The following is a 15,038-nucleotide window of genomic DNA, read 5'->3' as shown; positions in this document are numbered from 1 at the left end:
CCACTTCCTTTCCACCACTCCATGGCACAGAAACATGGCACAGAAGCCGGCAGACCCCACATTACAGCCGTGATAGCCCGGGAAGCGTGTGGGGGGGGGGAGGGGGGAAGAGTGCAGTGCTCGGGACAGCAGCCCAGGGACAAGTGCTAGGAGTGGGGCTCCCAGCGGGGATTATGTGCCAGCAGCAGGCTCTTGGGAGTTCCCCCACTGCCAAGCTCTTGGGGAGCTGGAGCGTGGTGCCTGACAGCTTGGAGTCCAGCTGCCCCCATGGAGACTCACTCCCCTTCCCAGTGGCTGTGCTTACCGTGGCTACCAGAGCACGCCCAAGCCATCTGGGGGAGCCACTGCACCGACCTGTCTGCTCCTTCCCTGCTGGTGGGTGGCCTGGGCTCTCTGGGCAGGGCCGAGTCAGTGAACAGCGCAGGCGGGACTGCACAGGGGAGAGGTCAGGACAGTGACCCCCCCCCCCCCACTGCTGCTTTCCCCACCTCAGCAGGCTGCAGTGCCCTGGAATGCCACAGGCACATGGCACTATCTACTCCTCACTGTGCCCCACGCCAGGGGGGCAGGCACCCCCGCACCTCCATGGCCACCAGGGTTAGAGCCAGGCCTGGCATGGACCTGCCAGGAAAGGGGAAAAGGGGGTTCAAGTTATGGGGGGAGAGAAGGGGCCTGGTCTGGTAGGTGGGGGGGAGGGAGAAGGGACCCTACGCCCCGCAAGAGGGAGGTTGGCGAGCATAGCGAACAGGAGGCACAGCTCCCTACTGTTTGTTAATTACTATTTTCTTACTGTTTTCTTCACTCTGATTTTACACACTTTATTGCACAAACATTTTTAAAGACAGGTTATGCTTGAAACATACAGATCAGGATTTTCAGATATACGTGCCTAAAATTAGACTTACACATTTATATTTAGCTACCCAAATAAATGCTCTTAGTGAGATATGCTAATATGGATTTAGTATATTCACTTTAGATACTATGTTTGAAAACATTGTTCGTACTTCACAGATACGGGTTTCACAGGGACACAAATACTGTCTGCACTAGGGGTGGGCAAGTGGCAGCTAGTGGACTGGCTGCGGCCCGCCAAGCTGCCAGATCCAGCAAGCGGCTGCCTCACCAGCACTCTTACTGCAAAGAAGGAGCACCCCTTTGAATAGCAGGCTGCTAATTGCTCTGCAAGCTGGAGAGGGAGGAGAAAGCTTTGTGTGCTGTCCCCACCCCCTAGCAAAATCACCAAGCTCCATTGAACAGTTTCTGACCAATAGGAGATGAGAAATTTTGCTGACGGCAGGGCCACCTCACTCCTCCTCCCCCTATCCCCTTATTTCCCTCCCTCGCTGTATTGGAGCAGAGCCACATGGAACAGCCCACAGGAAGGGAGGCGGCAGTGCTGCTGGCTCAGAGCCACGTAGGTAAGCTCCTCCCAGCCAGAGCCTGCCTCTGGCACTTCACCCCCTCTCTCCCCTCAACTACTTGCCCCAGGCCACCACCCAAACCCTCTGTATCCCCTCTCCCCACCTCCTCCAGGTCACAGCTCCTGCCCAGACTTTGCACCTCCTCCTACATCCCTCCCCAGGCCAGAATCCTCTCCCGCACCCAGGACCCTAAACCCTTGCCTCAGACTATAACCCCTTCCTTCACCCAAACTCCCTCTCAGACCCCACACTCCCTCCTGCACCCCAGTTCTCTATCCCAAGCTCCCTTCTACACCCCACCCACTGTCCCAGACCCTGCATCCCATCCACAGAAGTGCAGCCCTTGACCACTTACCAAAATTGTGGAGTGCACCACCCCCATTCAAATTATTGCCCACCCCTGGACTGCACATGTCTCTACTCACTGTGGAATAACTGGGGCCATAGTTGAAGATCTGACAGTCACTGGAGTCCATTTGTTTTGGGGGCAGAAGCAGGATGCTGAGAATCTTTAGGGGGGGTCTCCTGCTGCCCTAGAGATCAGTTTCTTTGGAGTGTATCAGCTAAAGAAACAGAGGTGCTAATTCACAGGCTAAATCAGCCATAAGTAGAGGAAGTCTTGAAGCTGCAATAAGAGCTCTGGATCAGTGCCACCAGGGGATGCAAATGTTTAATGCTTGCCAGCATCTGCTCCTCAGCAGGGTTTGAATGCTCCAGGAAACTTCAGCAATTAGATCCAAGAACACCAGTTCAGTCCTCAGCCTGGTCTGCATCTTTTCATCCCAACCTCCTCACTCTTTTTAGTTCCATTCAGTCCCTTGAGCTGGCTGCAGCTTGCTGTTCACCCATCTCCACCTAAGCTGTCCAAAATCCACCCTCCAAGACAATGCAAAATGACATCAAATCAGATAGCTCTGTGTGCCATTGCTTTGGAAACAACACATTGAGTGAAGCTGTTTCTCCAGCAGGTGGCAGTAAGAGTAGCTGTGCTATCTATCCCTGAAGCCCACCCACAACAGTTCAGAGAAAACTGTAGTGACAATTACAAATGCAGAAAGGAATGAACCACCATTTGGCTGGAGAGGAGCCTACCTCACAGTCTCCCTTATGATAAGCTCCTTCATGCAACGATTTGAATTTTGCATGATTTAGAACCATTACAAATCTTTGATGGCAGCATTCACACCGGGACTGTCTCATTATCCAGGCTTATAAATAACAGTTACGGGAGTTAGTACAGATTGTAGTCATTTCTCACTCTGGTCACAAATGTGATTCACCTCATTTTGCCTAGAGGAAATGGGGTAGTTGATTTCTTACCTGAACAGAGTACTCCAGCAGCATAAGGGCAAAATTTCAATTCCCATCCTCTGTGTTTGCAGTCCCAGAGCGCTGACTCATTACCATGACAAACAACTTCTGAGAGCCATGTCAGTCCAGAATATTTTCCAAAAATTAAAGCCTCAGATGTTGCAACAGCAGAGCCACACCCTAGCTGTCTACAAATTACTGAATGATACTGCCGCTCTGTTTCATCATTATCACACACCATTCCCCACTGGTCCTGGTGTTCAATCTCCACTCTTCCAGCACAGGGGCTGCCTCCATCCACCAGCCTCAACTCATCAGCACCTTCAGACAGACACAGAACAAGAGAGACTGCATGCTTATTGTTTTCAGTTATCCCACCTGACTCTGTCCAGATCATGCATCAGCTCCAGAGGGGCTTAATCTCCTCTCCCAGTCAAGTAGAGATCCCTCACTATAATCTGGCAGTGAAAGGTGTTCTCTTCCCAAATCTCACTCCTCACCTTTTATACCATCCAGTTGGGCTGTTGCACATTGAGCATAGCCACAGCTGAGAGATACTCAGCAAAGTTTCCGGTAGCCCTCAGAGACCCCTTCACTAGATCCAATTCCTCCAGACCCCAGCCTCTTCCTTTCCCCAAATCACTGAAAACACTTATTTGGCACCAGCAAACCTCCCCTATATCACTGGGGGGGGGGGGGGGGGGGGGAGTTATGTCTGCACATAGAACATTATACATGAGGATATATCGTGCAAAGTCTGGGTGGGAGGAGTAAAAGACATGGGGCATCTAGGAAAAGTTAAGGGTGGACAACTGTCTTTATTGCAAATGATACCCCTGCTACTCATTTCCCTCACCACCTTCTCCTTAGTACCTGGCATAACCCATCCCCTCAAATTGCCCATATCTCCTGTACCCAGCCAGAGGAGTCCAGCTCCTTCTTCATGCCCACTACTTCCCTTTTACATCCCCCATCAGAATCCAGAGAGTAGGGTGACCAGATATTCAGAATGAAAACACAGACGTTTTACTCATGCTAAGAGATTAGGGAGTTTCCTATAGGATGATTTGGTGAAGGTCAGGGAGGGGCATGCAGAAGGAATATGGTAATTGGCGAGCGGACTAGAGTGAAAAAAACTTGCCAACTGTCTCCTTCCTGTATGACCAGACTCTTGTTTCCCCCCCCCCCCCAATCTGCTCCTTTTGTGTAGCTCACAGGTTTAGAGTGGCCACAATCTGATGCTAGCTGCCCAGCTCAGAATCTGGTTCTTACGTGAACTCTGCCAGCCTGGTGTGGGGAGCATGTCGGAGATAGGAGGGGACCTACCAGAGCACAGCTATGCACTACGGGTACGTCTAGACTACATGCTTCTTTCGAAAGAAGCTTTTTCGAAATAATCTTTTGAAAAAGCTTCTTTCAAAAGAGATGGTCTAGACAGCCACCACTTTTTTCGAAAAAGCGATCCGCCTTTTCTAAAGAGAGCATCCAGGCAATCTGTATGCTCTTTTTCGAAAAAGCCCTGCTTGCGTTCAAGAGCTCTTTTGAAAAAAAATGCAGGACAATGTAGCACTTTAAAGACTAACAAGATGGTTTATTAGATGATGAGCTTTCGTGGGCCAGACCCACTTCCTCAGATCAAATAGTGGAAGAAAGTAGTCACAACCATATATACCAAAGGATACAATTAAAAAAAAATGAACAAAATGAAAAGGACAAATCACATTGCAGAACAGAAGGGGGATGCGGGGGGGTGGGAAGAGGGAGGAAGGAAGGTAAGTGTCTGTGAATTGCTGATATTAAAGGTAGGGAGAGTGGGATGTTTGTGAGTTAATGGTATTACAGGTGATAATTGGGGAAACTGTCTTGGTAATGGGTGAGAAAGTTCAAAGTCTTGTTAAGTCCTTGTTGACAAGTGTCGAATTTTAACATGAATGACAGTTCAGAGGATTCCCTTCAAGTGCAGATGTAAAAGGTCTTTGTAGCAGAATGCAGGTGGCTAAGTCATTTAGAGAGTGTCCTTTCTGGTTAAAGTGGCAAGAAACTGTTTTCTCTTTGTGATCTTGTCTGATATCTGTTTTGTGGGCATTAATCCTTTGGCGAAGTGTCTGAGATGTTTGTCCAATGTACATAGCAGACGGACACTTTCGGCACATGATAGCATAGATTATATTTCTGGATGCGCAGGAATATGTGTTCTTGATCTTATAACTCACTTGGTTAGGTCCAATAATGGTATCAGCAGAATGAATATGTGGACAAAGCTGGCAATGGGGTTTGTTGCAAGGGAAGGTACCAGGGTTGGTATTAGTGTGGTATGTCCTGTGGTGGTTGGTAAGAATCATCTTGAGGTTAGGTGGTTGTCTATAGGAGACTATGGGTCTGTCTCCCAGAGCCTCTTTGAGTATGGTATCCTGTTCCAATATAGGCTGTAGTTTATTGATAATGTGTTGGACAGGTTTAAGTTGGGGGTTGTAGGTGATGACAAGTGGTGTTCTATTGTTGGTTTTCCTGGGTCTGTCTTGAAGTAGATGGTTTCTAGGTATTCGTCTGGCTCTTTCAATTTGCTTTTTTATTTCTAATTGTATCCTTTGGTATATATGGTTGTGACTACTTTCTTCCACTATTTGATCTGAGGAAGTGGGTCTGGCCCACGAAAGCTCATCATCTAATAAACCATCTTGTTAGTCTTTAAAGTGCTACATTGTCCTGCATTTTGCTTCAACTACCCCAGACTAACACGGCTACATTTCTATCACTTTTGAAAAAAGGCATTCTTCCTCGTAAAATGAGGTTTACCACTGTCAAAAAAACTGCCACGTTCTTTCAATGTAATTTTGAAAGAAGACAGCAGCAGTCTAGACGCAAATGACTTTTTTTTTTTTTTGAAAAAGGCCACTTTTTTCAAAAAAAACCCTGTAGTCTAGACATAGCCTATCATTTTCCAGGTTGTATAAGTTAGAGCAGTCCTTAGGCCTTCCTTATTCCTTGGTCTTGTACTGAGGAGAGAATCTAGCTCTGATTACCAGTCAAGTGACAGCATTAGTTCTGGAGTCATTTGGTGTGCTAAGGAAACAGCTCTGGGCTCACAGTGCTCCAGGAATGAAATATTTTGCACAATATCTGCAAGTGATAAGAGATAATATCTAAATAGCTAAACTTTCTCTCTAGCATTCACCTATAGGAGACAGACAAATTTAGTTTAATTTTTTTCTGAGAGAAACCATTTCTTAATTTACATAATTGGCAACTAGAAGAAAAAGTGCCCACTAAAACCCATCTCTACCAGACCCCAAATTATAACCCTTCAGGTCAGTTGTCTCTGTTGTATGTGTGAACTAAAGCAGGTACTTACTTCTGGTGGAGTGAAAAGAAAGGAGAAGCCAAAGCAGCTGAGTGGAGAGAAGTCCCTTCATCACCACCCTGACCCGTCTTCTGACATTGGCTGCACCTAATCACCCTTCCACGGCTTCTCTGTGTTTGAGATGTGATCATAAAGTGGGAGGGAAATATATAGATTTAGCTTCTGCTGTCAGTTGCAGGGCAAAAAAAAAAAAGTCTGAAAATTCATACCCGCAAAGCAAAGTGGGAGTCACCTGCAGCCACACACACTCCCACCATAGAATGAGAGCTGTCTTTTTTAAAAAATATGGTTGTTACTGGATGAGCAATGTTAGAAAATAGTTTCATCTGCTCCTTTTGTGGTAGTGTTAGAACTTCATGCATGGACCATGAATACCAGTAGTGGAATCAGAGGTTCTTAAGATTTCCTGTATAGCCTCTCAATTATAGTAGGGTCCTTAGAGGTAGAGCAAGTTCTTCAGTTATTGTTCTTAAGCGGTGAATACTGTAGATCAGGTGTGGGAAAGCTTTTTTGGGTCGTGGACACTGACATACAGAAAAATCAGTTGGGGACCACACAGAAGAAGCAAAATACAACAAAACAAACCCCTCAATGTGGCACCCTGACTGAGAAGGAGAAAGACACTCCCCATGTTCCCTTCACAGACTAGAGTCTTGGGGGGGCCCAGCGTAATAGATTTTGAGAGCTCTAGCCCCACAGTGGAGGGGGCTGACGCACCAGCGCAGTCTTCCCAGTGCTGAAATGGGGGGATTCTTGGGGGCTAGATCCAGGCATGCGGATCCAGGATTCTGTCCCTAGGCCTGAGGTTCCTGCCCCCCCTGCATTGTAGATAGTGGGGACTTTGTTTTGTCTCATCAAGAATGATGATATAGTTGATTTGTCTTGGTGCAATTTTTTCAGTAATTTTTAAATGGTTGAAAAACACTATAGATAAATGCTACACATGTGTAATTGACAACTCAGTCATCTGAGGAAGTGGGTTTTGCCCATGAAAGCGCATGATACTATATAATGATAACTCTCCAATTTCACCTTTTTGGAATGGAACATTTCAATGTTTTATATTTAGAAAGTAATTGTATTTCATCTTAAAAATCAAAATTGGGCAAAATGTTTTGATTTTATCAAAATGAAACATTTTGCTCAAGCCAAAATGATTTTTTCACCAGAATTTTGTGTTTTGTTCAAGATTTCAAGATGTCATGAAATAATCTGGTTCCTGCCCCATTTTAACTTTTATTTCTACATCATTTGTGGTCTATACTGTTTAACATTGTATTCATTGTCCCTGTACTATATGCCCTTATTTTCAAAGTGTGCAATCTTGCAGCTGTCTTACTTTGGTTCTGTGATGTGATGGGAGCCTCAAGGGTTAAAGCCGACTACCCAGTGAAAACTACTGGATGATGGTGAAACAAATGATTTTTATTAAGTGGTCAGAACCAGCAATTAACAAGTAGGTGTTTAAACTAGCAGTTGCTCAATACTTTTACAGTGTAGAAAAGCTTGGGCACAATTATACCCAACTGATTACAATTCTTTGATTACAATTCACTTATATCAAATCACTGTCCCTAATTCGCCTAAGACAACGCAGCATACAAATGAAAACTACAAAAAACAAAGCTAAAATAATGATAATAAAAGAACTACCTACAGCTAATCCCTCCAATGTCACTTTAGGACAGCTGGTGGAGTTAGTCATTGATTTTTTTTACTGTTACAAGTTGACAACTCCTGGGTTTTTCTTCTAACACTTATACCTGGGCTAAAACTTAACCCTTTCACATAGCACAAAATCACACTATCTATACAATACACTTAATATGACTTACTTATACTTCACAGGATTATAGGATATAATTAATACAGCTTAACTATTAACTAAACTACCAATTAATAAATTTAAGCAATACTTACAAATCCTGCAACGATAACAACACAAAGACACACTAGAACTCGGAGCATGCTCAGGACTCGTGCACCCCTATATTTGATTCAAAGGGTGGGAAGGCAGCCTCAGGGTGATCAATCCTTTAGCCGGGCAAAAAAAAAAGACACGTGCCCTCAATACACGGAACCTCCGTCGAACAAAAGGATTGAGGGTCTTTTATACAAAAATTCGGTGTCTAATGCCATGCTAGGGTCTGCTTTTGGCAGGGCCTGTTAGGCTAGTGATGAGGTAGTATGACAATACTGCCCTATAGGAATTTTTGTGATGTATGCGTGATCCCCTCGTGGACAGTACCAGATGGGGCATAGTTAGTGTGAGACAGTTGTGTTTTATTACCTTATGTTTTCTTTTTCTCTTGCTTCTAAGGCCGGTCAAGCTACGGTCAAATGAGGCTTGTCTGTAAATGCAGCTAGGCGCTATCTAGTCATGCTCACCTCCCTGTTTTTTTTGGTGCTTTTGAGTTTTAGGATGCCTGTAAGGTCAAATTCCGTTCACAGAACTCGCATTGTGCTTCCTATGCTCCTCTGAGTATCTGGGGTTTTGTGTGAGGGGCCTTGTGTGGCAGGATGGGCTATACACGAAGGCTGTGGACAGAAAAAGCCTGCTTTACAACAGCAGCATGCCAGCTGATAGATGCTGAAACCCAATCTGGCTGTCCATGATGTTCTTCAACTGCCATGCATTATTTCCTAGAAATTTTCTTTATTGTTTTCAGCAGGTGACCAGAACCTATCCAATTTTTATATCAGGAGGGCAAAAGTGAATGTATCAGAGCTCAATAAACTGAAAATTAATTCACATTCATAAAATCTAAATCACAACGTAAAGCTTAAGAATTAGATTATCTGCTACCCACAACATGCAACTATTCAGCACTCCTTAAGGATGTAGCTATCATCTATCTATATCCTGAACACCTATTAGCATGCCTATAGGTATGGCTGGTTTGGGCATTTGTTTCACTGAAACTGAACTTAGTCAAGAGACTGTGATTATGCCGTCAAGTGACAAATGTGGCGAGAAATAGGTGAATGACCTGCTGAGACCAGAAGAGTGTTCTTTGAGCCTTCTAATTCCTTCTCTGCATAACTGCAAATTCTGCATTATTTGCAGAAGGCTACCTGCCTTGCAGCAGCCAGTGGCTGGCAAAGAACGATTTGTTCAAATGCATGGGAGAAGGGGAGGGGGGAAGCAAGGGGGAAGCCCATAAAATCCTGACATGAGTAACTGCTCCTGAAAGGGAACTGGCTGAAAAATAAAACTAAAAAGGTGAACTGAATGTGCACTAGTCATGGATATTCTCTTCATTAAGATGCCATCCCTCAGCTAGAAAATGCAATAACAGGATGTAAAGTTTGCTGACATTACCAACACCAGCTGCTGTGCTCTGGGGAATGCCTGAAAACTTGCTCAACAAGTTTCCCCAAGATATTAGAGAAAGAAAGAATTTGAAATTAGTATTTATGCAGTGTATTACAATAACACTAATTTGACCATAAATTCCTTTATTAATTCCAAAGGCTGAACTATATTTATAGATCTAAAATGCCCCAGAAGCCTAAATAATAAGCAAAGGATTACACTAACATAAACAAAACATTTATAAACATTTGATCAAGATACTTAAAAGGGGCTCAGTTAGAGCTTGGTCTGAGTTAAGTAACTCAGCAGAGATCCTTCAAAGTACCAGTGTTAACTTAAGGTTAACTATTAGCAGGCAGCTATTGGCAATTAATCTTTTAGGAGTTTTAATAATCTTTAGCACACAAGTGATGTAATTGTCAATTATCAGAGCTTATCTGAGGCCAGCAAAAGCAACTTCTTATATAGCCAGTTATTTACTGTACCTGGTATCCAATTAACCATGTTTGATTTCTATTACTTCACCCCAAACCTTAAGTTAACATTGGTACTTTGAAGGATCCCTGCTGAGTTACTTAACTCAGTAACTCTTCTTTCTCATGATTTCATTTGGTTTGGTCACAGATGTTGGGACTATGACTCATGCTAATATCCCAGCTCTATTAAAAACCATAGCTTGCCTATATCTAATGGGGGCCTGTAATCCTACAGAAGGGGATCACCCTTAACGTCTTGTTTTGTGCCCCAAATGGAAAAAGAGCTATCACATGATAGGCCAATATGCATGTGGTCAGACTGCCGGGGCTTCTTCCACTCTTAGCTCTTTACTATAATTTAACTGGAAACAAAGGCTAAGGGCACTGTGGAGTACTGAGGAACAGGGACATTGACAGGGAAATAGAAGAAAAGTGGTATCTGCAATGGCTTTGGAAGTAAATACTTCAGTCATTAACTGCAGCATAAACCTTCCTGTTTAACATGCACATTACCTGACATGGGCATATATGCCTAGCTCTGCACTAGACCAGGCAGTTCGGATTAAGGTATGCCACCCAACTATGCAAAATGCATAGCTGGATACGGCTTAACTTAATCTGAACTACCATAGCATCCATACTGTGGGAGGCCGATGGGAGCACATGCTTCCATCAGCTTCTCTTAGTTCTCACTGAAAGGAATACAGGACGCCAGTGGGGGCTGCATTTCAATTTATGGGTTTAGACCCGCTAAATCCAACAGTAGAAGATCATAAATCTTCTCTGTAGTGTAGATAAGCCCATAGTGAACAGAGGCAGAATAAGGTTTTCTGGAGCCCTGGGTCAAAGCAAGTGGGGGCCTTCCACCCTCCCCACAACCTGTTTTGCTCCTTTCTGGCCCCACCCATAGCCCCAAGATCACAGAAGTTGTCCTAGTGCCACAACTTGGACCCCCAGCAGGGACTCCGAGACCTTGTGTCCCAGGGCCACAACAGGGATCCGGGTACTGGGGCTTCCTCTGCCCCCCACCTGATGTTTCTGAAAGAGAGTGGATCTGGCCAGAAATGCGTGGGAGTGCTGGGGCAGGGTTTCCCTGTCCCAAAGCTTCTGGTGTCAGGGACTGCTACAGAGGGAGGCTTCTGTCATCCTGTAGCTGCTACTGGGGTAAAGGGCTGGTGGTTGTTGTGGTGAGTTGCCTCCCCCCACTCTGCTCGGCTTCCACCAGTGGTAGATTTTTCTGGGAGCCTTTCAGTTGGCCAGGGCCTCTGGCCATGAATCCAGTCAGTCCAGTGGCTATCTGACACTGATTTTTTTATATATATATGTATGTGTATATATATATATATATATATATATATATATATATATATATGTGTGTGTGTATTTGTATTTGTATTTGTATTTGTATTTGAATTTTTTTTTTTTTGTTCTTGTAAGCCGCCTTGAATATTTTAAATAGAAAGGCTGGGTAAAATTAAATAAATAAATAAAATAAATAAGCATACTATTCTACAATGATAAACTTAAAAAACAACAAATGGTCTGGTAGCACTTTATAGACTAACAAAACACGTAGAAAATATCATGAGCTTTCATGGGCACAGCCCACTTCTTCAGATGACTGGAGTTTTGAGTTTAGAATGTGCAGAACCAAAATAAATAGGGGAGCATTAAAATGGATAGCATAGGACAATAGGTATAGCTGCTGGATCTAGGGATGATGGAGGTGCTGCTGCACCCTATGGCTTGTAGGGGTTTCCATTATATTCAGGGTTTATCGTTTGGTTAAATGGCTCTTGGAACCTGTGATGGGATAGTGCACCTGCCCCCCCCCCCCCAGGGGGAGCTGTTGAGTCGCTAGGGCTCTTAAAATCATACCCTAACCCTGCACATTCAGTAATTCAGCTCCTGTCCTAAACATACAGCCCTCTCCCTAGGACAGTGGAGCCTCATGGCCAGAATCCTTCTCGCTGGGGCAGTATGGCCTAGCATCCAGAATCAATAAAAGCAGGTGCAGGGCCTACAGGTTGGGGATTGAGGAGGTGGGATAAGAGGGAAGGTCCTTTCATGGACTGAGACCTGGTTAAAAGACAGGAAACAAAGGGTAGGAATAAATGGTAAATTTTCAGAATGGAAAGGGGTAACTAGGGGTGTCCCCCAAGAGTCAGTCTTGGGACCAATCCTTTTCAACTTATTCATAAATGATCTGAAGAAAGGGGTAAGCAGTGAGGCGGTAAAGTTTGTGGATGATGACTATCTTAAACAGTTAGGTAAGACAGAAGGAGACTGTGAAGAACTTCAAAAAGATCTCACCAAACTGAGTGATTGGGCAACAAAATGGCAAATTAAGTTTAATGTGGATAAGTGTAAAATAATGCATGTTGGAAAAAAATAACTCCAACTATACATATAATATGATGGGGGCTAATTTGGCTATGACAAATCAGGAAAGAGATCTTGGAGTTATCGTGGATAGTTCTCTGAAAACTTCCACACAGAGTGCAGCGGCGGTCAAAAAGGCAAATAGGATGCTAGGAATTATTAAGAAAGGGATAGAAAATAACACCCAGAATATCTTACTGCCCCTGTATAAAACTATGGTACACCCGCATCTTGGAATGGGTCCCATCTGAAGAGAGGTTAAAATGACTGGGACTTTTCAGGGGGGATATGATAGAGCAGTGGTCCCCAACCTTTTCAGGTTGGCGGGCACCAGGGGGCGGGGACACTTGCCCGCTCGGGGGCGGCCCCCCCAGCCGCATGCCCAGGGGCGGGGCCCCCCCCATAGCCACGCGCCCGGGGCCGGCGCGCCCCCCGTAAGCGCCGCGGGGCCGGGGCCAGGGCACGCGCGGTGCCCCCGGGGGCGGGGCTAATGCCGGAGCCGGAGCCGGCAAGGGCACGCGCGGCGCCCCCGGGGCCGGGACCGGCCATGCGCCCGGGGCTGGCACCTGCCAGCCCAGATTGCTCCGCGGGCGCATGTAAAGAGCCCGGCGGGCGCCATGGCGCCCGCGGGCACCGGGTTGGGGACCACGGTGATAGAGGTCTATAAAATCATGAGTGGTGTGGACAGGCTGAATAAATAAGTTATTTATTAGTTCCCATAATAGAAGAACTAGAGGACACCAAATGAAGTTAATGGGTAGCAGGTTTAAAACTAATAAAAGAAAGTTCTTCTTCACACAGCGTGTAGTCAACCTGTGGAACTCCTTGCCAGAGGAGGCTGTGAAGACTAGGACTATAACAAAGTTTAAAGAGAAGCTAGATAATTTCATGGAGGTTAGGTCCATAAAAGGCTATTAGCCAGGAGATAGAAATGGTGTTCCTGGCCTCTGTTTGTCAGAGGCTGGAGAAGGATGGCAGAAGACAAATCGCTTGATCATTGTCTTCGGTCCACCCTCTCTGGGGCACCTGGTGCTAGCCACTATCAGCAGACAGGATACTGGGCTAGATGGACCTTTGGTCTGACCTAGTACAGCCATTCTTATGTTGGTAGGGAGATCCAGGGCCTCCCTATTCCACCAGGTCCCAGTCTGGGGCCCTAATAGTGGTGGTGTGGTCCACCATTAACTTGGTGGGGAATAGGGATGTTAAATATCGGTTAACTGAATAGTCAAGTAACCTCATGAATTCTTATTGTTTAGTCAACTATTCTGTGTCACCAGGTGTGGCGTAGTGGGGGGGCTGTCTGCTCTGTAACCCCGGGGTCCCCCTGCACTGCGATGTGTGATTCCCACTGACTCACCCAAACGTGTATTAACCCAGACACCTAGGCTCAGCCTGAGGAGATAACAGGGGATTCCCAGGGGGAGAGACAAAGGGAGAGAGGTGGAGACCAACAGAAGGCTTGAGGGGAAGGGTCAGTTGCTGGCTGGGGAATATGAAGGAGTCAGCCTAAACTGAGGGCTGGAGGTCTAGGGGGGTGATGGACCCCCCCTCTAACCTAAAGGATCTGAGGCATCCTGGCCCATACTCCTATAGCCACATCATGTCTATGCTGTGTTGTAGCCTGGAGGAGAAATAAACCCTCTCTATTCTCTGGCTGGCAGAGTCTGTTCTTGCTGCTATGGGGCTGCAGGATTTGGGGGAATCCCGACTTGGCGTAACACTGGGGGTGGGGCCAACAGGCAGTGCACTCTGGCCCCACTCCTGTGGAGCCACCTACCACTCCACGCTGCTGCAGCAGCATGGGATGCCAGGTGGGAGCTGGCCCATGAGGGGAGCTGGTTTAAAAACCAGCTCCCCTCATGGAATGGCTGCCTGTTACTCTGTGCTACTGCCTCTGAGTGTGCAGCGTTGGTCAAAAAGGCAAATAGGATGCTAGGAATTAGTAAGAAAGGGATAGAAAATAAGACCCAGAATATCTTACTGCCCCTGTATAAAACTATGGCACACCCACATCTTGAATACTATGTGCAGATGTGATCCCCTCACCTCAAAAAAGATATTTTGGTCCTGGAAAAGGTTCAGAAAAGGGCAACTAAAATGATTAGGGGTTTGGAACAGGTCCCATATGAAGAGAGGTTAAAACGACTGTGACTTTTCAGTTTAGAAAAGAGGAGACTGAGGGGGGACCCAGCATGAACTGGGCTGCCTGCCCACACAGCTCCTAATATACTTGAAATGCAGAGCTGCAGTGCGGGTAGGTCCCCGACCCAGCGCAAGCCAGGACTGAGCCAGAATGCTGTCTAGCCTGCTAAAAAGTATACTGGCAGGGGAGGGGGAGGGAAATGCATGTAGTCTACAGCATTATTCGATAAGTAAAAGCTTATAGGTTAATCTACTATACTGTTACATCCTTAGTGGGGAATCATCTGCAACACGCCAAGTTCCACCGGATTCTCTCCAGGGCCCTGCCTCCTGATCCTTGACAGTGTCTCTGGTGTCTTGCTGGCTTTTCTCCTGGCCCAGTCCAACTGGCAGTTCGACTCCAGGCGCCCTGGCAGTACCTCCTTCACCTCCAGCCCAGACTGGGCCTGTCTGCAGGCCTTTATACTCAGGCTGAAGTCTGAGCATGCCTAGCAGGGCTGTGAGAGTGGAACGTCCTCATCCAGGTAAGTCTGGTTAAGCCTTGCTTTCCTAGTGCCCCATCACAGAACCTCTACTATGAAAATTGTTCTGGCATCCCTAACAATAGGCAGATATCAGGGTGG

At 46.0% G+C, this 15,038-nt stretch overlaps 1 protein-coding gene and 1 long non-coding RNA gene across 4 annotated transcripts in view; one reads left to right on the top strand and one right to left on the bottom strand.

Annotated features, from left to right (window-relative positions):
• LOC102455180 (scavenger receptor cysteine-rich domain-containing protein DMBT1-like) overlaps positions 1 to 8,263 on the bottom strand; it is a 93,199-nt gene extending 84,936 nt beyond the window's left edge. Inside the window, exons 1-3 of the mRNA XM_075903235.2 lie at positions 8,017 to 8,263; positions 6,088 to 6,206; positions 2,745 to 3,056 (exon numbers count right to left, since the gene is read on the bottom strand). Of these exons, the coding sequence (XP_075759350.2) occupies positions 2,745 to 3,056; positions 6,088 to 6,148 (373 nt within the window). The 5' untranslated portion in view covers positions 6,149 to 6,206; positions 8,017 to 8,263. The remainder of the gene's footprint in view (positions 1 to 2,744; positions 3,057 to 6,087; positions 6,207 to 8,016) is intronic.
• LOC149525645 (uncharacterized) overlaps positions 1,345 to 15,038 on the top strand; it is a 34,006-nt gene continuing 20,312 nt past the window's right edge. For all 3 annotated transcript variants that reach the window (XR_016347515.1, XR_016347514.1, XR_016347513.1), the window contains exons 1-2: positions 1,345 to 1,421; positions 14,689 to 14,939. This is a non-coding gene — a long non-coding RNA (uncharacterized LOC149525645). The remainder of the gene's footprint in view (positions 1,422 to 14,688; positions 14,940 to 15,038) is intronic.

The sequence above is a fragment of the Pelodiscus sinensis genome, chromosome 1 (assembly GCF_052426305.1).
Source record: "Pelodiscus sinensis isolate ZL-2025 chromosome 1, ASM5242630v1, whole genome shotgun sequence".
In the NCBI taxonomy this organism is placed as follows: domain Eukaryota; kingdom Metazoa; phylum Chordata; order Testudines; family Trionychidae; genus Pelodiscus; species Pelodiscus sinensis.
Note: the sequence above shows the minus strand (reverse complement) of the source record. Positions and strands in the feature narration are given on the sequence as shown.